Source organism: Photinus pyralis, unplaced genomic scaffold (assembly GCF_008802855.1).
Source record: "Photinus pyralis isolate 1611_PpyrPB1 unplaced genomic scaffold, Ppyr1.3 Ppyr1.4_LG6, whole genome shotgun sequence".
Classification (NCBI taxonomy): Eukaryota; Metazoa; Arthropoda; class Insecta; order Coleoptera; family Lampyridae; genus Photinus; species Photinus pyralis.
Genome location: NW_022170663.1, coordinates 45,158,676 through 45,179,873, shown reverse-complemented (window position 1 = coordinate 45,179,873; position 21,198 = coordinate 45,158,676). Strand labels below are relative to the sequence as shown.

The following is a 21,198-nucleotide window of genomic DNA, read 5'->3' as shown; positions in this document are numbered from 1 at the left end:
CGATGATACCAAAAATATTCTTAGTGTACGAGATATAAGCGAAAAACTGAAAAAGGCCGAAAATGTTGGGGTTCTGCCCCCCTCCAAGTTAGTGCACACGGTCCTCGAGGTCGAAAACTTAAGATAGACATTCTATATAGTGTACCCCCAAACAACCTGTTAAACCTCCATTAGGTAACTTTTTGGGTTATAAATCCGGAGGTCGTGTGTTCGAACCTGGGTTGAGGTGAATTTTTCATCTGTGGCGGAGATGGAAATTACCTTAGACCAGTCCAGTTCCGAGCATTCTACCGGCTACTCCGAATTAGGTTTTCCTGCAGTTTTCCTAATTCGTAAGATAAATGCCGGAGTAGTATAGACCAACTTAAGACCTTCTGCAGAGGCACCTCTAAATAGCATTATGCGGGTCACTCTGTAATTGGGCGCATGTCTGTTGAGGGCCCAAAACAAGAGAGGGATAATAATAATAATAACTTTGGAATGCTTTCCAGCTAGCTATGTACTTCCTATTTTTCAGTATCTCGATTGGACTATTATCGAATTTGGGATTTTTAGTAACAGTTCCGTGTTCGCGGATCACATCTTCACTTATTCTTGTTTAGCTTTAGACTATCAGAGGGGATTCCGCCCAGTATACCTATATTAGGTATGTTATGGCTCTTCGATGCAATTTTTGTTCAGTATTTATGTGCTTTATTATAATGGCTTTATTAGTAGAATCATCCTATGCTTAATTGAGATTTAAATGTTGGTGTTAGTATATGAAAACCTCTTCCGCAAGCCGAGCACCTTCAAAATTTTGATAGAAGCCGTATTTTTCTGCTGTTTTTAAGAAATTTAACAACAATTTCCAGTTTTTTTCCCGCACCCAGACATTTTTGATTCGCTTCCACTTTAGGTAATTCTTTTATGTGTTGTGTTATGATAAGAATCTTGCTCTTGTTGTCTGTTTTCCTGACATTTAAGGATACCTAGGTATATACCACGGATATCGTAAATTATTACTTTTAGGCGTAAAGTTGAATTGGACTCAGATAACGGCAACCAATCCTGCACATGATATCCCTAAAAGTTTAGAATTGAATAGGTTGTAGCTGGACAATTTATCGTGTAGGTACCTTTTTGCGCATTGTGTGGACGAAATCGCATACCTAACTGATGGTTATCTGCCCCCTCGTAACCGGCTTCTTTCTTTCCATACACTGTTTACTTATAACATATAAGCAGGAGAGTGCGAATCTTTTCCTATACCCGTCACGCGATTCTAATTCCTAAACACAGGACGGACTGTGTCCAAGTGGAACTGTCCGCCCCATCGATTATATCTATTTGCTCTTTTAAGAGTGGCGCTCAAAAATCGAAATTACTTGTAAATGAAAGCTCGTAATTCCAGTACAAAATTTAATTTGAAAAAAGTAATTCTGATCAGTGGGGGGGGGCTGATCCAAGTAGACTCGGCCACCCCATAAGAAATGTTCGATTGCTAGTGATTAAAGCGAGCTCTAAAATTTTAAGCTTGCGATATGAAAAGCTCCTAAATAGCTCATAAATTGGATACCATTCTTAAATTGATTCACAATGGGGGGGGGGGCTAGGTCTAGCGGGGTTAAACACCCACTAATTGTCATCCTATAACGCTGATATTAAAAATAACGACGTTATAATAATTTATTTTGAAGAAAACACTTACATAATTATTTATGGCGACGCATTGTTAATTATTTGACAACCACTCTTAAAACAAAAACAAAACAATATGGGACGCCTATCGTAGTTGGCGGGAACGCGGCCATGCCTTCTGCCATGACTTTGGCTCCTAGGGAACAACTGCCCTCGAATAATAGAAGTGGCGTTACAATCCTAATTACTGGAAATTATGCTAGGGGTGGGGTAGCAATCAATCTATTCCTATTCCCTATTAATCGGTATACGTTCAAGGGTACGTAAAAATTGGGCAGATAAAAAACCAAAACAAACACTTTCCTGTGGAAGGTCAAAAATATTTCGCCTCCCCAAAAAACTCAAAATTTTTTGCTTTTTTGTGTTCTGTAAGAGTGATGTGATGATGCGTTTGGATGTGCGTAGGCCCATTATTTCATTTTTATTTAATTATTTACCTAGGACTTACAGGCTGTATTCAGCTCATAAAAATAGTGGGGAATATTGCGATTTTTTAGTTGTGCAGTCCAAAATTACATTTGAAATATTTTAAAGCAAATTTTCAATAAGTTTAGATCTGATGATCAAAGTAGGCCTTTAAATACAAGAATAGCTGTGAATGGAATCTGTTTACTCCCCTCCTTAGGGATGTCTCATCCTAACAGTAGGATACGAGGTAGGATCACAAAACGAAACCCGAAAGCGGATATCATAACAAATATGAATGAACTTGACTTGTTTGACAAAATTCTTTTTTTCGTCCAAAACCATAAAACTGTGGAATTAGCTGTAGATTTTAGTGAAATTCAAGCTGAAATTAGTTATATTATTTGTTGCTAGTTGCATAATTGGAAGTGTACATGATTTTGAGTAAGTGTAAGCACAATAAATGCTGCCTCCTCAAACTTTTTTTTGGGCCTACCTAAATGCCCACCCACAAAATTCATCCTAACTAGGTGTCTACCATTGTATTATCCTGTTCTGGATTGTAAATGTCTCCCGGTTTGTAGAGGGCAATATCTTATTTCTATGCCATTGTTTTTCTTGCGTCCAGCATGCAGTATTCAAATCTCAAGTGTTTATTACTAATTATCAATGTATGTTTGGAAGGATTGCATACATAAAAATGTTATGCCAACGTTGTATTAACACATTTTGAAATTGGAAGTGAGAAATACTCGGAGAAATACTTTTGTTCTTCAGTTCCTAGTGCTTTATGTAGGTACTACAGGAACCTGACCTGTATCTGATCTAACAATACTGCAGTGAAAAGTGGAATACATATAGAAATGTTTACTACACAATTATGTTTTACAAAAAATACAAAATTAACCCCCTTACAATTATAACAAAATTAAAATCTTATAAATTTCCATTCCTAATAATTTTGTAACTTGCAAATATATTTCGATACCAAAACAACTTCGTAATAAAATTATTGTTCATCTTTATCCTTAGCACCGTGTTTCAAAATTCGAGTAAACTCGACATAATCGAAAAGTCCACCCTTAATCGGTGCCTCACGATACATTTCATCAACCTCGTCGTCAGTGAAACGGTCTCCCATAGACGTGAGCAGTTCTCGCAGCCTCTCTTCATTTATTACTCCTAAATTCTCCTCGTCGAAACATCCGAAGGCGTTCTTAATCACGTCCTCGGGGTCTGTACCTTGTAGCCTTTCGCCGAATAATGTCAGGAACATGGTAAAATTGATGGGGCCCGGAGCCTCGTTCATCATTGTATCCAGATAGTTATCGGGAGGATTCTTACCTACATTAAAAATTAAACCGATCGAACACAGGTGTGTTTACCTTACCTAAAGAAGCGAGCATATCGTGCAGATCCTCCTTGTCGATGAACCCGTCGTGATTTTGATCAATCATGTTAAACGCTTCCTTAAATTCTGCAATTTGTGCTTGATCGAACATCGCGAAGACATTGGAAGTAGCCCTCTGGGCCCTTTTCTTTCCGGTGCCTCGTCTGCTTACAGTTTTACGCGAAGACATTTCTAGTAACACAAAGAGCTTTAATTCGGGTTTCCAACTAAAATGACCCACTTACTCACTTCCAATTTACAAAATGCTTAGAAATACAAAAATTATGGTCAATAACCGACAAAGCCGACTACTTTCAAAGCAGATGATTCATTAAACAAATGACAGTTGGTCGCCACACCTTTTTATTGTTGAGTACGTTTCGCCCAATCAAATTAAACGCGCCAAATATAAATAGCCCAAAATTTTTGAAAAACTTATTTGAGTAATATACAAAATTGTACTGCCCATTCAGTTTAAATAATTGTTATTTAGCAAATACATGTGCGGGCAAGTTAAGCATTTTCCACTTCTACTAAAACTGAAAAGTAGGACAAAGTGCCAGTTCCTAATATGGTCACAATCTACTTACTTATGAAGAATGAGCAATCTCTCATTATATGATCGTATTTTTAAGGACTTGTGTTTTTATGTATTACAATTTCACTGATCACTTACTTAAACTCACCTACGAAGATTTTGGTCTTTAATTGAGCTTCTGAATTTGACTTTTTAGTCTGAATGAGCTTGAGCTCTAAATTCCCTAGTTTCAGGTCCAAATTTACAATTTAAAGTTTAAAAGGAAAAGGAATTTTGGACTGGGCCCTACCACCAAAGCTTTCTAGATCGACATCAAGTTTCATCAGCTTTCTCTCTGGCAATGGCATGGAAGTATCTCAAAGCTTGAATGTGCATGGAATGGAAGACATTTAAGGAGCTCCGGAATTCATTGTAAAAGTCTAAAAAGTGCCATCAAGAACTAGAAGACGAAAGCCTTCTAAACGCTTTTCCAAGTGAACGTTTTGGAGTTGAGTTCCCATATACCTATGTCGAGGTGTTCAGTAAAATTGCACGGAAGATCTACAAAAATTGTACCGGAGACATTTTTTTAAAATTTGTAGCTTAACGGCTAAAAACTTTTCTGCCTAATTCTTAGAAAATGGTCTAAAAGTATGGAATCTTTAAGAATTTCAAAGATGATACCACAGACAATGTTGTCTGTGATGATACTTAGGATGATACTTTAGAAATTAAGAAAAGAAATGGACGAAAGAAAGATAATGATATTACTGCTGATTATACTGCCTAAGCAACAGCATAACATCTTTCATGCCTGCGTGTTTTGTGAAATGGTGGTGTCAATAATTTATAGAACCGCGGATTTGAACTAAATTTTAGAAGATCGTATAAATACGGTGGCATTTGATCTTACACAATTTTGTGGAATATGCAAGGTGAATGTAGTAATCTCCTTATTAGCCATATTTAACCAACCGAGCTCTTGTAGTTTGTAAGTAATATGCGTTCATGCTTTTTGATTCCAAAGATCAAACGAAGACAAGAGTTTTGCATTTTTTGGATTCTATATTCGTCTCTAATAGTCAAGCAGGGGCCATAAATCACATCACAGTAATTAAAGTTTGACAGCACAAGTGCCTCACATAGCAATAGATACTTTTAAATGTCTACTTAAACAGTGGCGATGGGAAAAAATCATTTTTAGATTAACATAGGCTTTCTTACATGACTCTGAAACATGTTTACTAAACCGCATATCACTGTCAATATGTAATCCTAAATTTTTTACGCAGTCGTTGATGGGTAACACCATATCTTTTACTTTTATTGTCAACCATCCCTTTCTTGCGTCGTTTTATTTGGGTGGTCCAAATAACATAGCAGAACATTTGGCAGGATTGATTGCTAATCCATGCAAATCGGATAATTCGGAAAGCCTTGCTATATCAGCGTTTATATTATTAATTGCATGTTCTATATCAGACGCAAGGAAGGGATGTAACAATTGGATGTCATCTGCGTATTGGTGAAACGCCACGTGTCTAAGTGAGTAATGGAATTTACACGTATATATCGAGAATAACACCGGGCCCAATACGGATCCTTGAGGCACACCTGCTGCAAGTACTTCACGCTGTGACGTTCGTTGCTTAAAAACAACTTGCTGTCTCCTGTTCGTGATATAACTCTTCAAGAGGACGCGAGCGTCGCCACCAAATCCAATATGATGTAGGAGGTCAATAAGCGTTCTGTTATTAATTGTATCGACGGCCTTGGAATAGTCCAGTAAAATCAGAGCTGATAACTTTCCTTGATCAGTAAAGGTCAACAAGCTGTTTGTAATATTTAGAAGTGATGTGGTACAGCTGTACCCACGTCTAAACCCAGACTGTGTCACTGGTAAGATATTCTGCTCTGATATAAAGACATTCATTTGCTCGACCATAACCTTTTCCAAGACCTTCGATAACACCGGCAAAACACTTATAGGACGCAAATCATTACATGTTTCCGGTTGTTTAATTTTAGGTAGCGGAGTGATGTTCGCTATCTTCCATTGGTCAGGGAAGGTATTGGACTTCAAACAAAAGTTAATAAGGAATGTTATATGAGATATGATATAACTAAGCAATAACATTTTCATGGAGGTTTTTAAAAAATACTTTTAAGAGCAAAATATAATTACTTTGGTCATACTGCCACCGTAAACGGGCAAAATCGGTCATCTTGGTGGAAAGGGGGGAGGGTTCAGCAACCTCAACGTTAAGGATAGAGAGGCAAGAATTATAACCATTTTCATGACTCGGGGGTATTGACAGTTTGGTTCCACTCACGCACAGTGTGAACAGGTACTTATAAAGCAGAAAGGCTGTGCATTACGGCAACGTTGCAATTGAAATTGAAAATCAAAAATCAAACACCGACTCCGACCACTTTTGAGTTCTTGCAGAATGTAACAACAAAAAGAAATAAGTTCACTAACTACCTGTTGATATTATTAAAGGTAAATGAAGTGCATTACACATTGAGCTTGAGCTAGTCCTTATCCATAAATACATAGAAGCCTTATGTTTGTACTCATCCAGCTCATTGCAAATTAAACATCAATTATGAATAGGAGCCACTTTGATATTCTACTCGTCAGGGCAAGAACTGCTTGAGGCTCAAAATGGAAGAGTAAGTTTTAATATGGAATGCTCTGTAGGGCTTCACATTTTACCTGTAGGGAATCGCAGACGGAAGCAACTGGTGAGGCTTCGGAGGCACAGCCAAAGGAACCGAAGGCAGCTAGCGATACTCCTCAACCACCCAGTCCGAATGCACTTAAAGTTGCAGCGACAGAATGTCTCAACAGCTGGATTTATTATTTGCAGGTAGATTTATCCACCGACTGAGGGGGAAATCACTTACACAGTCGTACAACGTGCAAAAGTTTTGTACAGTCATTGCAGTCATTAATGGTGGGTTTATACAATCATTATCATTAGTTCAGTAAGCGTTATATTTCGCGGAAAGAATGCGTCACATCCGCTTTTGTTTCTTATCGCCGATGACTAATTCTTATGTTTTTGAGAGATGCACAACGTATAAGGAAATGATTTTCCCCTCATTGCATACAGCATTGGTATTAAACTGACCTACTTGTAGATGCTAAACAGCTTATGCTTGGCTGGTGCGAAACTGTCTCATTCGCTATTCAATCTGGCGCAATCCCAGAACATCTCGCTCGCCACCCAGTGTCAAGCGAGCTGGGACGAGCTAACCAAAGCAACTACCTACGCCAGCCATACGGTAAAAGCGCACATCGCGGCCGCAATGCAAGATATGATTATCGGCGAGACGTTCACAGAGGACGACGCGCAGCGGCAGCAAGAGCATAACCAACAGATTATCGCCGAGAATCTGCTCACCTTCATCAATTTGCAGTATCAGTTCTCGATCGCGAGCTGCGAGTGCATGGGGCCCATGGCGATGTGTCCATCCTGTCAAACGACGCCTGGCGGACAGCACGACCCCGAGTGCAGCATGGCCGCCTTGCAACAGTGCTTTTCCCAGTTCTACTCAAGCGAGCCGCGTTCGCTTATGTCCAGTCCTCATTTCGCCGACAGTCCCAAGGGGCCCGAGGTGAAAATGCACGAACATCCTCGACAGCACAGTCCGATAAATATCGCCGAACCTCGCGGTTCGTCGCCCTACAATGAGCCGTTCAGAGGATCCAGTCCGGTTCACGGCTTTATCGGTCACTCGGAGGTGATTCGCGGTCCGTTCCCCAATCCGGGTCAGCTGCACACGATGAAGTCGCCTTTTCCGATGCGCGGCTCACGCTCCCCCTTACACTTCCCGTTATTTCCTCTTGCTGGTCAAAGGAGATGGTCGGAAGCGGCCGCCGGGGATGTTGGTGGGGAGAGTAGCGACAGTACGATGAGAAGATGGTCAATGCCGTGGGATTGTGGAAGGGTCGAAACGGCGCCCTGGCAACAAAGATACTTTCCCACCAAGTTGGTGGTGCCTGGAACAAGTGATCGAAGTAGAAGTACTACCCCAGGTATATAATTGCCCTTAATTTTTTATTGCAGTTAGTTGCAAAATTGGACCAGTAAATAATATACTTACACATAATTCAAAATTATAAAATTAATAACGCTTGCTCTTCAAGGAATCTTCTTCAGTATTCCCCTTTTGGGACAGAAAGCGGCTAGAATTGCGCTGACTGCGTTTAATCAGAAACTGTAAAAACAATTGCGTAACCTAATTAATGCTGAAAAAATCGAGAATTATCTTGTTTCCGGGTTTATGCATCTCGCTGCTACAAAATTTTTGAAAGGAATGTGACCTGTTGCCATCCACTCACGACTGATTCGGATGCGATTCACTGCAACTCATTTAATTGGCTACTGTTAACTACGTTTACTTAATTTGTCGGATTAAAATTTCCAAATTTGGTAGGTAATTTCAATGCTCATTTTAATAGAAGTTTCGGGTCAATCGCAACAGGTCTGTGTCTGGTTTTCTTACCGGCGGCTAAAACGGCTCTATAATAAAAGCAAGGACTTATTTACCTTATATTCCCAACTCCGAGAACAGAAATATTTTCGGCATGACACTTTTCGTAACGAAGCGCCTATAGATACCGGGTGTTCAGTAAGGCTGGTTGCCTATGTACGGTATGTTTATTAATTTCAGTATAAAACATGCGTCATTTATTGTACGCCGTATAACTTTCGTAGTGCATTAAATATTTTGGTCTCTTTGCTTGAGTATGTTTACAATGTCCCAAAACTACCCTTTTAGCGCATATAAAAATGCCATCCCTTATAACTTACCAGAGAAGAAGAGGGCCAAATTAATATTTTAGAATTTCAGACATAAACCATTATTAGCAGGTTTTGTTTTCTATGATAAATTTACAGCGAGTAATGGAACGCGTGAAACTTACGTAAATACCAGGTGATATCGAAGATCTCGCCGTTTGACTTGCGAATTCCAATTAACAATGGGCGGTAATTGGGATATCGAATTTAGAGATTTCATTCCAACTAATTGGATATGTATAATAATTAAGAACTGATATTTAAATGAGTTGCAGAGAACCCGTCCAATTGAGCTGGGCTTTATCTCAAAAGAAGCGCTCTTAAAAAACTTGAAGTTTGACATCGGTCCCATATTTTTCCGATATCAGGGAAATTAGTAATTAATTAAAAACACAAGTTTGTTCTTTGGAATAACTTTCACGATCAAAACCCTGTACACTTGATGGCTAACTTGTTATTACAGAAGCAGTTGCTCCTCAGCCAGGCACAATAACTAGTGGAGAAGGACTGGCCGAAGCTATTCAGTTACTCTCGTGTAGACCAATGCGATGTGCCATACCGCATGGTCCCACATCATGGGGAGAAGGACACGAAGAACGTTTACCCAGGCGTGCGTACCCGGGGCCATTGCAAAGGTAACATTCTTCCCATAGGAACCATATGCATCAAGTTAGTTGTTTGTATAAAAGTTTAACTATTTGCAGAGGTATCTGGCAATCGATAGACGTACCACCTACAAGTGGTATGTCGGTCACCGAACACTACGACATATTTCCCCCGGTTATTCCCCTAACTTCCCGCAAAAGCAGCTCCTCCACCGACTCCTCCTCCTGCCTGTCCATTCACAGCAGATCCACAACAAGCTCCTCGGAACGAGGATCCGATGCAGGTGGTGTAAGTGTACATCTATCAGATGAAAGTTACTATACATGTGAATCGACTTTAGGAGGCGGTCCGACTGCACACAAACCTCTATTCGATTTGGAGTGGCAGCGATCATTTACCCTTCATTCGTTTACCTGAATCGCAGGAGCCGCAGGACGATAGCGATACCGAAGATACGCCAACGGATCAGGTCGGTCAACCTTTATTCCCAAAACCTTCCTAAGATGGGGATTCAACGGTTTTCTTGAGAGTTAGGTATATGGATCGATCATTGAAGATCTCGAACCGCGTGACGCCCTTAAGATATTTGTCTAAAGCACTGCCATTTGAAGCAAGTTCTTAACATTAGTAACATACAAACATAATCACTAAAACAGTTTGAGATCTTTTGTGATAGCGGGGATGGTACTAAAAACAACCTGTCATAGTTTCCTGCCCTTATTTGAATTATTATTGAGCTGTTTCTGCCCTTATTACTAGATGAATGTGAATAGCAACAAAGTGATTAACAGGCAGCTGCAAATCCCAAGTTACAGAGTGTAATCTTTTGTACTTCCATCAATAAGATTATACACTCAGTATAAACCAATGAATAGTTCACGTGTTTGCCATATCCATTTGCAATTTCTTGTTCTTCTATCACGAACAGTATTACAGAACTAAAAGGTTCACGTGATACCCTCATCGCAAGCTAGCCTCAAAAATGTTTGTGATACCTCTCCCACACTGCCAAACGTTTTTCCAGGTTATCCTTTGTATGTGGTACGGAGTGTACATTTGCACTGAAATGGGGCCATTATTTTTCTTGTAGTCTATAAGTTTATTATACAGAGTGCCATATTGTTTCTGAGTTATTTGGACCTGAAAACGTAATCATAATAAGGCACCCTGTATATTTACAAGTACTCTCTGTGAATAGTGGTGCTTTAATAACTGTGCAGGTAATTAGAATAGATGTGCTAACTGTTTTACATGTTACAGTGTTCGGCGGCTTTTTACTCGCCCTTTACACTTTAAAATAATTGCTGTTTGTTATACAGGATGTCCTGTAGATTTCAGGATAGACTTTGCGGTTGAACATTCCCTTTTTGCACATAAAGTGTAATAGTTTGGTCGAACTCACTAACAAACTGATATTTCGATCATCCAAAGAATGACTATTCTATGGTATTTTACTTGACTAGACATAACTGTGTGCATGGGCGTCCATCAAAATATGCCTCCCCCCCCTCTCCCAGAGGTTCGGTCACATGTATTGAGATTTTTTACTTGACATTGAAAAACATTGGGTGGAGATAGGGGGCTTGAGTCTCTTCTTGTCAGAATTGAAGGGCATCCATGACAGTATGCAGAACATTTCTCAAATTATCATCTTTCCGTGGTTAGGTCGTCTAGCGTAAGTATTCAGGTGGCATACCAACTAAAACATACATTTCGGCTTTCCTATACTGGGTGTTTTTTTGAGAGTTGTAATTAAACGTTAATTGGAAAGTGAGGTAGGTTCTTGAAAATTTGTACTTAGGAGTTACTCTGAAAGCCGAACCGATGTAAAATATTTTCAAAATGGTGGCACTTCCGGAAATACCAGGTGAGTAAACATTTAGGGAAAGATTCTTTGGGGTAATTGCCACCAGAGCGCAGCCTCACGTTCCGAGTAGAGGTAGGCTTGACTTATGGCAATCAGATAGAAGGATAAGAAGATGAACTACCACTGGGAAGCAGTCTCACAACCCCTAAGGAGGAAAGACTTAACTTATGGTAGTCCGGATAGAAGGGTAGTAAGTTACTACTTCTATCCCGTACTGTACCCGTTTTATACAATTTGTTTTTTAATAAAATTTACAGCGCTTCTAAAAAAAGTTAATTATCCAAACATACCAGTTTATAATAATAATAATAATAGAGATTTATTGCCCAACAGAGTAGGAGTGGGAGTAAAATTAATTGTTTACAGGCACTGTCATAATTGTAACTAGCTTAGTTAAAGTTTGACCACTGACATATTTGCGTCTGCTGTTTCGCAAATGTTGCTTATAACGAACGATGCAAACTGTTAATATTGCTTCTTGATCTATACACGCAAATAAATTACGAAATTAATTTAAACTTATGTTTTCTGGATACTAATAATTTGGAGAGTAGTTACTTTAAATGCGAATCCCTATTTTTGATTGCATTTTTGGATTCCTCGTGAAATTTCAGTTCTTTTGATACCCACCTGTCGATAAGTACATTGTACAATGTATGCTTTTTAAGTTATTTTGGCTTAAAAAAATGGCGGATGCAGACGGTATCTTGAAAATTGATTACTTGATTATGTGGATTTTTGGAATTTTATTTTATTTATCGTGAAGTGGACAGAATCGCGGCATATGGTTGCTGTACGTTTGTTGGGTGATATCCAGACAGACCCCATTCTAATGATCATACCATTGGAACACTGGAACGAAATTGATTTAATTTTGGAAACTTCGTATCCCTAAACCAACTTCATAGACCCAGACCCAATGTTGAAAATGCGGCTAATATTCTAGAGACCTATACACAGTTATTATTTAGATTCCATTGTAGCAGTTACTAGCTGCGTCCAGTTATTCTGGAAGTGCCACATATGTAGGTGTTTTACATCGATTGAGCTTTCAGAGTAACTCCTAAGTACAAATTTTCAAAAACCTTCCATTTCACTTTCCTAGAAACGTCTAACCAAAAAACCCCCTGTATAATGCAATATATCGCCCGAAAACAAAATGTGATTTTAATGAACTTGGCTGTCCATCCTTTTCTCTCTTGTGCTTACTTCTCACTGGAAACCTTTTGCTTTCGCTGTTCCTGTTCTTTGGGATTCTTTAATTGTATTATTTATAGTCATGTTGGCTGGTATATGGTAAAGTGGAAACATATCTTCTACGTTATTTTGATTGTTTAAATATTTGAATTTTTCTTGCTTCAGGGAAACAACAATTTTTGGGGTCTCGTATTATTATATAGAACAGAAAAGGCTATCGAATACCGAAATCAAGTAGTGGCACTTTGAAATTCGAAAAATCTACCATTTCATTACGAACATCCTGTATTTAATTAATTAACATTATTGCTCAAATTTATTTCTTAACATATGCTTGTGGGGAATTATTCGGAAAAAAATTATTAAGATGGCAACACTGACAAAAAATTAAAAAGTGAATAGGTTTCAATGTAGATGTTAACAAATGACATCGAAACAACTAAAAATATACAGAGTGTTCTATTTAAAAAATCCGTAACCGTAAAAATCTATAGATGCCCAATCATCTATAGTAGACATTTGCACGATAGGAATTTTAATATTTTTTACCAGATATTTGCGAGAAAAGACCGACGCACTGTGGCAGGACCCCTGTACTTTATTCACATTTTATGGTTGTCATGGCCAACTAGCTTTCAAACTATTTTAAAATAATGCCACCTGTCATTGCTGTTAATTGGCAATGAATACTGTCAATTTGAATGAATTGTCAATGTTAATGTTTTAATGTAAGAGCGAGAGTAAATGAATATTAATGTATGTGCGGCATGACTCAGATGTCAACATCCACTGCCAGGTTTTTTGAACTCGGTGACGTCATAGGGTGATCAGCACTTTTTCTAAACGTAGGTACCACGCATGGCTGCCATTTAAACTAGTAGGTAGTAGTAGGCACTAATCGTCCTTAATCCAGTTCGCTCAATTTTAATGTCGGCGATTTTCAATTTAATTAGGTTTCAATATATAAAAAGTCCAACTGGATACCCACGATCAGAGAGCTCGCCCATGTGTACTACAGTTGACTTCATAGAGACACAGTGGCGACAATAGAGCGTAATTTTTGATTGGCGATCATACTGCATCAAGTATATTGCTATGTCCCTTTTTTCGGGCGCATAAAAAATAAATGCTGTGCCCCACGTTGGGCGCCAAAATTTTTCCTGTATGCAATGACATGAGTTCATTAATCAAAAAAAGATTGAATCGCGGGGGCCAGCTGGGTTCCGAAACGCTGGAAAATGTCAACACTGACTGAATTTTGACGTATAGTGGAAATGACCATCAGTTAACTCGAATCAAGAGATATTTTCATTGAACAAAAACCAAACGTTACCTGAAATTTCTTTACTTTTACTGGAATTCAAATCGACACATAATTTTCGGTCGAATACAAAAAACAAGTCTTAAAGGTATTCACTACTTTGTTGTAGTAATCCAAATTTTTGTCTGAACTCGCCTGTACAGATATGGTAAACGAAGAATTATTTTAAAATAAAGGCACAACCGTGTACACAAACTTTCTTTTTTTTGTAAATCACCCAAACCATGACGATTAACATTGTTGAATTGGCAGCTCGGATACAAACTGTAATTTTAACGAAGACGCAACTTTAAAATTGAACAATTACCTTTTCTATAACTTGAAACTAATTACGTAAACATTCACTTTGCACAGAAATCACTTCTTTTAAGACTTCGAAACGGCGGCTGACTACCACAAAAATGCGTATTTGAATTTACACGCAACGCACTTCTACGTACCCTAAGTCAAATGAACCGAGACCTGCTCTATAGATCGGCGCGCCATCTTTTTAAGTCCAGACCATCTCCATCATAATTTTGCATATTCGGAAAGGTCTGACGAAATGCGAGCACTTACTTACATCGCACATCTTTATCAACAACTTTGCACATGTGCCATCTTTTATCTAAATCAATTAAATTTCACTTTGATAATGTCCCCCTATCAAACACATTGCTAAATAATTCTCAAATAGACGCAAGAATTCCTTTACCCGCATGTTTCTTAACTTCTACGTCTTAAATTAAACAAACAAAACCGTCTACATGATTTAACAAAATTACAACAAAAGTAAACTAATAAAAAAATTAAATAAAATTCATCAATTACGTGCCTATTTGTAACAAAATTATATCGATTTCCTGATCGAATTTTGAATAATGCAAAATACAGGGTGTCCCATCTTGCCATTTCCATAAATTTAATCGAAAATTACGCTACTTATTGCCGCCACTGTCTTTATAGTCACTAAAGAAGTACTATTTCACTGGCGACTGGCGCCATCTGGTTGAAAACTCAAGTGGGATAACATTAGGTTGGACTTTTACGGGTGCGTTTCTTACATAGCTTCGATCGACATTGCGTGAGTTGAAAGCAGAGGTACTAATTGATAGAGGAAGTTTTTTAGCGCCAATGTAATTTAGCGTTTTTATTATGACAATCTTGTTACAAAACTTATTTATTACAAAAATATATACAAATGCTCTTCATTTTCTAGTCCTAATAACTTAGACATTTTTTATACTACGTCTGTCTGGTACAAACGTATTTACACATTTTATACCTTTTTAAATAATAGGTCTATGACTGTTGTAACAAAATGTAACATTTTATTAGGATAGGTACTATACAATAAATGTCGCAAGATTAATACTGTTTTGTTACCAAGAAATCCAACTGTCGGTTTAAATTTTGATTCACAGATTTTCATCATTTGTCTCTTCCTCTTCCATGTCCATATCTTCCCCGTAATCTAGATCTTCGTCCGACAAAGCGTAATCGTCCGTCACCTCGTCCTTTAACGAACACTTCCTGCACCTACAAGTGAGTAGGGATTAACAAATTTAACCTACTGGACTTAGCTTGAAATCGATTCTTGAAAATGAATAAAAACAAACCAACTGAGAGTGAATGTCATACACACCTGCTATCATTGATGCCATAGTTAATACAGGTGTCGCCGACACATTCACAACAACCGTCGTGAAACCATCTATAACTGGAAGCTCCCATTGACTGGCAGCTGCTGCGGCACTTCGTCCAACTCATACATTGCGACATGAACGCGACGGTGCAATTTAAACTGGTCACGTTCGGTTTGACAGGGGCAACCTCTTGCTCTACGCTTTCTATTAATGAACGAGCTGCCTTACGAAAATAAAATAATCGCGATAACTTACGCATCTGCAGTTTCATCTCTTTCTTGGGCGTGAAGAGCGTGGCGTCCAAGTCGATCGCGTAAGTGAAACTGGTCCAGCGATTCTGCGGATCCGGCGCCTCCGTTAGTACTTGAAATAGTCCCGCCACCTTTTCGGCGAACTCTTCCACGTGCGATTTCGTGCTCAGTGAACCACCGCCGTCCTCTAAGGGCTTTGGACACATGTCTAGAAGTGGATTGTTAATGAAGGTTGCTGCAGTTTGGGTCGGTTGCGAAAAGGCCGTACCTACGCATGAACAGCATTCGCTGTACAGTTGCCCCAGACAGCTGTAGCATTCTTTGCAGCACGTGCAGTTTTTAAGGTCGCATCTACAGGACTGCGTGAGGAGGCACTTGCTCACCACGCTGCCGCATACAGCTTCGTTGCAGGCCTCGACGTAGGCGAATGTGAGGAAAAAGGTGAGGAAGATACAGCTAAGTAGTTGATGCATTGTTGCTCTGAAATGAATTTCATGAATGATCAGAATTCTTTTTCAAAACGAGGTTTTATATGCGCTCAAAAAATGACGCTTATTGTTAGTAAAGATTCAACCATACTTGCACGTCTTTTTGGAACCTACCTAAATGGTCAAAATGAAATGATACCTCTGATTTTGATTGTAGTATACAAACCAGAAAATTCTGATTACTTTCGAAGGTTTTGCCTTGAAATTAACATGCGGATAAAAAGAAATTAGAAAAATCTGACATAGGAAAATAAAACCTGGATCTCAAATTGGCACATGATTGATTAATAAAAAGAAATTACGAAGAATTGATCCTTTCGCAAAAGTGACATACGCATTTTTCCCATTTAAAAGAGAAACCACTTCAATTCATAAATTCCATATCGTTGATTTTCGGCGATACTCGTAACTCAGCTCCGTCGCGCGACTCGATAACCTGCACATGCTTATCTCGCACGTGTCATTGTTTATCACAGAACCAATTAACTTTTGTTCGATAAAACTTTTTTAGGGCGTTGTGCGCGGGTGCACCATCCTGTTGGAACCAACAGTTTCCAACTTTTCTTATTTATAGGCCGTACATCGTTGTATTCGTAATAAAAAATGCTACTTAATACAGTATGTGCTACTTTTTTTACGGGCCATATAAAAAATAAAGTACCTATGTGTTCAAATAACATCAGAAAAAAATAAAAACAAAATCGGCAAATTTCGGTTTTTCAGGCATATCTTCGTAAGTTTCTGGTTTTCTTTACAGCATGATAATGCATAATATTCCTCTGGCCATTGTAGAGAAGAAATTAGAAGAATCAAAAAAGAGACAAATCGTTTAAAAATCAATGTTTTGACAATTTCTTTAATTTCGAAACAGTTGCACTAGTCATTTTCTTTAAACCGCTGTGTTTATTTAATAAAACACAAAAACCACAACGAATTTTGGAAATTTTTACTACTTATTTTTATGGAAACCTATTTTACAAATGTCTTTGAAAGTCAGCTTGGAAATGAAAAAAGCTTTCGGGAAAAATCCTCAGAGATCTTAAAAATTTGTAACATTTTTGAAACCTTTTTAGCAGTCATCTGAGGAAATCTTCTTGGAACTCTTTCCACAATTCTCATCTCTGTGCCACAGATGAAAAATTCTTACCTCAGCCCAGGTTCGAACACTCGACCTCCAGATATGTAGCCCAACCCTCTACCACAGAGCTACATTTTAGGGAATTATTTCACTAATGTTGAAGCTCAAGGAGTATTTGGCTAGATTATTTTTCCCACTCATTGTGCCTACTAAAATCCGATATATAGGGTGTTCTTAACTATGGTGTAAATATGGAAGGTGCTAGTTCTTTGGCTTATTTTATCCGCAAACACTTTATTACTGATCTACAGGGTGTTACAATTTCAACATTTTTCTTCTGGAAGTTTTGAGAAATTTTGCTCAAATTTGAAATCTAAGTTATACTGAAGGGTTGGTCATGCCAATGGTAGTGAGTATCTATAGGGTGTTGTTTTTTCAGGGGTCACGTTCCATTTTCTACCCCTGAACTTTTTTTCGGTGCGTCATTGGTATTGTAAAATAATTTGATTTTCTGCTTGGTTTGGAAACTTGATCTCTGATAATTTTTTCGCATTTGCGACCGTGATCGAGAAAAAAAGTAAAATTCAATTCATGGAACTTGTTATGAACTTTTAGTCATAAAATAAGCCAAAGAATTAGCCCCTTTCGTATTTAAATCACATTTAGGAACACCCTGTATAATCTGTATATTGTATTGGAAACCTTAGGAATCTATTTATGAATTTTTTATTCAATAAATCCACCTAGAAATATTACAAATCTGCTTAGGGGACATCGGATCCTCTTCTTTGTGTCTCAAACATTTTAGAACCCCTCTTTGAAATCATCAAAAAATCAGGAAAAATTTAAGTTTTCTTGCAATATTCTCGATAGCCTTATAGGGAATTTTTCTGAAATTTATACAGGGAGATTCACGGAGCCCGTTCGTTAGAAGTTTTTAAACTTGCAGTTGAAACAGAAACTTCAAGTCTTCGAAAAATCGCAGCAGTCCTGGAAGCTTTTTCAAGACTCGGCGATCACTCAAAAAATTGCTTAGACTTTAGGGATTCGATTATAAAGAAGAACATTCAGTAATCTTGAACGGTTTAGTAGATATGAATTTTTGAATGGATCTTTGCATCTTCAAATTTTTCTGTCAAAAACTATGACAGATAGGTAGGTACTTAAATCTTAATTTATTGGGAATACGATTATTTTGAATCATCAGCCGAAATTTTCAGCTCAGTTTTGAGTTGTTCGGATTTTTTTTAGTACAGTCGAAGCTCTCTCCTCTTTGTGTCCCTTCGGCGTTTGCGCCCAGGGCACGTGCCCCTCCTGAGATACGCCACTGTGTATGTAATCACCAATTTCGCCAAAGTATTTTGTGCTAATTATAGGAAATTCGACGTTGACCCCCCCCCCCTTCTAATTTTCCAAAAATATTTGCCCAGACGTTTCTGTATTCCTATATTACATTATACTAATAGGACTTATGCAATTGCTGCCTTTGTATGATATTTGATTATGGTATCTTTGTACTTTCTAATTTATTTATTTTTTTAAATTGTAATTTTGGAAACGATTTTGTCACCTTATGAAAGTATTGACATATACAGGGTGGGGCAGCAAATATTACCTGCTTAAAAAACGGTAAAAATTGGTATTCGGCGTCTATGAACAAGCACTGAGAGGATCAATTTTTATTCAACCTCCTGACCACCCCAATTTCCCATAAGGGCGAGAGACCGTGTGTGCAAAGTCCCTTTTAAAACGTACCACCGAATCTCTTTTGCCCTTTAATATTGTAAAATTAAAAAAGTGAGAGCCGACAGATTTCTACTTATTTGGTTGGTTTACGAAACGCGGACAATTTTTATTCAAAAATAAAATATCCACGAGCTAAACTGAACATTATGAACTCTTTCCCAATAATGATTACTCATTCAATTAATGGCAAGTAATTTACTGGCGCACCGATGCGGTATATGCGAAAAAGCGTGTACTTAACAAAAAGACGTAATAAATAAATTACCCCGAGGGCATTCCTTCGTTTAATTGGAACTGGATTGGCGAAGGCGTAAAGCCACTTAAATAATAGACTTGAAAAGTACACTCACCTAATTACGGTTGTTAAAAGGCGGTTTAGGTGAATTGATTCGTTTTTAAAAAACACTAAATATTATTTGTTTAGCTTCAACAGCACATAACACCATCGTGTTTATTTCTCATTCCGAAACTAGTTTTAATTCCACGTTTATCCCTACCCCAACTTCACTTTCGCGCCACTATGAAGTTCGAACAGAAATAATGCGCTCCGCTTAAATTTTACGCGTTGGTCCTAAACTGGAATCCACTTTAGGTACATTCTTGGGCTGTTAGTCATCGTTAATTATCCACGGAGACGGGATAGCGTCCCGTGCAAGGATTATTGCAGGTAGGTGAGCAGGTATAGATTCTGTGAACAATAAACACGCATTTTTGAGTTCTTCCTGTCGAAATGAGAAACTTGTGCTGTAATTTTAATAATTTAGGATAATGAAATTTTTGGAAATAATTTTTTTCTTATACTCGAATCACAATCTCAGTTTTGAACACTCAAATGGGTGCGAAATCAGGCCTTTAAAACACTATTGTGCGTTAAAGGTTGGTAAATAATGTTACTTCCTATATGACTGTTCCATTTTTTAATCGCAGCATTGTTTGAAGTTCTCAATGAATGTACAAACGGATTTTTTTCCTTCATATATGCCAGCATTATCGATACATTTAGGACTCTGTTCGTAAGATGCTTTTATTCATCCATTACCAACAACTTTTCATATTTTTTGCAATACTGAATTTTGTAGGCAGCAACTTTTCTTCTGTTTCTGCAACAAACCACTGAATGGACTGTTTGGCCTTGGTCTTCAAAGCACTTGCAACGTTGAAAGGCACTCCGCTACGCTACCCGTTGACATGATTATACGCTTAATTTACAATGAACTTCTTAATATACTGTTTAACCGGGTCTGATTGTTCAAATTGCGCATTTAATCTATTTCAGTAATAACCCATGTAATCCTACTCGATCTGGGATACCCTGCATACATTCATCCTTAAACCTCTCATCATTCCGATCTATTGTAAATTCTAAATTCAAAAACGCGCTAAAAATTAGCGCCTATTCCTCAAAAATGCAGAAAAGCTAAAAATACCTAAAAAAATGCACCAACCAGTCGCTGTCATTTGATTCAATTTTTCCTGAAACACGTTTGTAGTGTGTTCCATGGAGAACGCACCATAGGGAAATTTTTTCGGGAAGGATCCACGACGTCTTTGATATTTATTTGAAGTTAGCGTTCAACGTAGGTACGTTATTGCGCTAGCTTGATGATAGAAAGAGATTGGAGTGGTAAGATGAACGCTAATTTCAAAGGCCTCGTGGATCCTTCGCGAAAAAATACATTGCTGTTTCCCTATGATGCGTTTTACCTGGGACACACTGTATATAACTGAGCAATGTCTGACCTTCAGAAAAAAAGATATAAAGTCATCAAAATCCTAGCCCTATTGGTAACAAACTTCTTCGTGAATACATAAATACATACTTAATAAAACAATATAAAGGCTTAATCACCTCTACTACCTGTAAAAAAAAAGATGATTATTGATTTATAGACAACGCCCAACGGTACTCTAAAACACTTGCAGCAACGCTACGTTTCAAATATCGGCATTTTATGCAAAATGTAAATAACATACGTTACCACGCGAACAGACAACGGAAAATGTCTGTCATTGCGCTAGCGCCCGATCATTTTTTCTCCAATATCAATAATAATATCAATGCCTATTGAGGGCCCAAAACTAAGAGAGGGATAATAAATAAATAAATAAATAAATAAAACTTTTGTTTATTGTGTTATCAACAATTGGAAAAATTACTCAAACATAGATTGAACTGCTCAACAGACGAATGACATTGATGTGTGTAATGACCCGGC

The 21,198-nt window shown here is 38.0% G+C and overlaps 3 protein-coding genes across 6 annotated transcripts; 1 reads left to right on the top strand and 2 right to left on the bottom strand.

Annotated features, from left to right (window-relative positions):
• Positions 1-2,937: 2,937 nt before the first annotated feature.
• Positions 2,938-3,876, bottom strand: LOC116174834 (myosin regulatory light chain sqh). Of its 2 annotated transcripts, none has more exons than XM_031492835.1 (3): positions 3,721-3,876; positions 3,476-3,667; positions 2,938-3,429 (listed from the first exon to the last, which is right to left on the bottom strand). In XM_031492835.1, the coding sequence occupies exons 2-3, from the start codon at positions 3,663-3,665 to the stop codon at positions 3,095-3,097; spliced, it is 525 nt and encodes a 174-aa protein (XP_031348695.1). In that variant the 5' UTR covers positions 3,666-3,667; positions 3,721-3,876; the 3' UTR covers positions 2,938-3,094. The 2 variants fall into 2 exon arrangements, with proteins under 2 accessions (XP_031348695.1, XP_031348697.1); XM_031492837.1 differs by having other exon boundaries at positions 3,725-3,874.
• Positions 3,877-6,370: 2,494 nt separating this feature from the next.
• On the top strand, positions 6,371-12,830 carry LOC116173352. Of its 3 annotated transcripts, XM_031490756.1 has the most exons (7): positions 6,371-6,444; positions 6,496-6,668; positions 6,718-6,865; positions 7,140-8,037; positions 9,267-9,438; positions 9,508-9,697; positions 9,750-12,830. In XM_031490756.1, the coding sequence occupies exons 2-7, from the start codon at positions 6,661-6,663 to the stop codon at positions 9,909-9,911; spliced, it is 1,578 nt and encodes a 525-aa protein (XP_031346616.1). In that variant the 5' UTR covers positions 6,371-6,444; positions 6,496-6,660; the 3' UTR covers positions 9,912-12,830. The 3 variants fall into 3 exon arrangements, with proteins under 3 accessions (XP_031346616.1, XP_031346617.1, XP_031346618.1); XM_031490757.1 differs by having other exon boundaries at positions 6,380-6,668; positions 9,508-9,692; XM_031490758.1 differs by lacking the exons at positions 6,371-6,444; positions 6,496-6,668 and having other exon boundaries at positions 6,815-6,952.
• A 2,078-nt stretch (positions 12,831-14,908) lies between these two features.
• On the bottom strand, positions 14,909-19,491 carry LOC116173351 (protein twisted gastrulation). Its single transcript, XM_031490755.1, has 5 exons — positions 19,333-19,491; positions 15,939-16,150; positions 15,675-15,878; positions 15,419-15,623; positions 14,909-15,312 (listed from the first exon to the last, which is right to left on the bottom strand). The coding sequence occupies exons 2-5, from the start codon at positions 16,141-16,143 to the stop codon at positions 15,192-15,194; spliced, it is 735 nt and encodes a 244-aa protein (XP_031346615.1). The 5' UTR covers positions 16,144-16,150; positions 19,333-19,491; the 3' UTR covers positions 14,909-15,191.
• Positions 19,492-21,198: the final 1,707 nt, after the last annotated feature.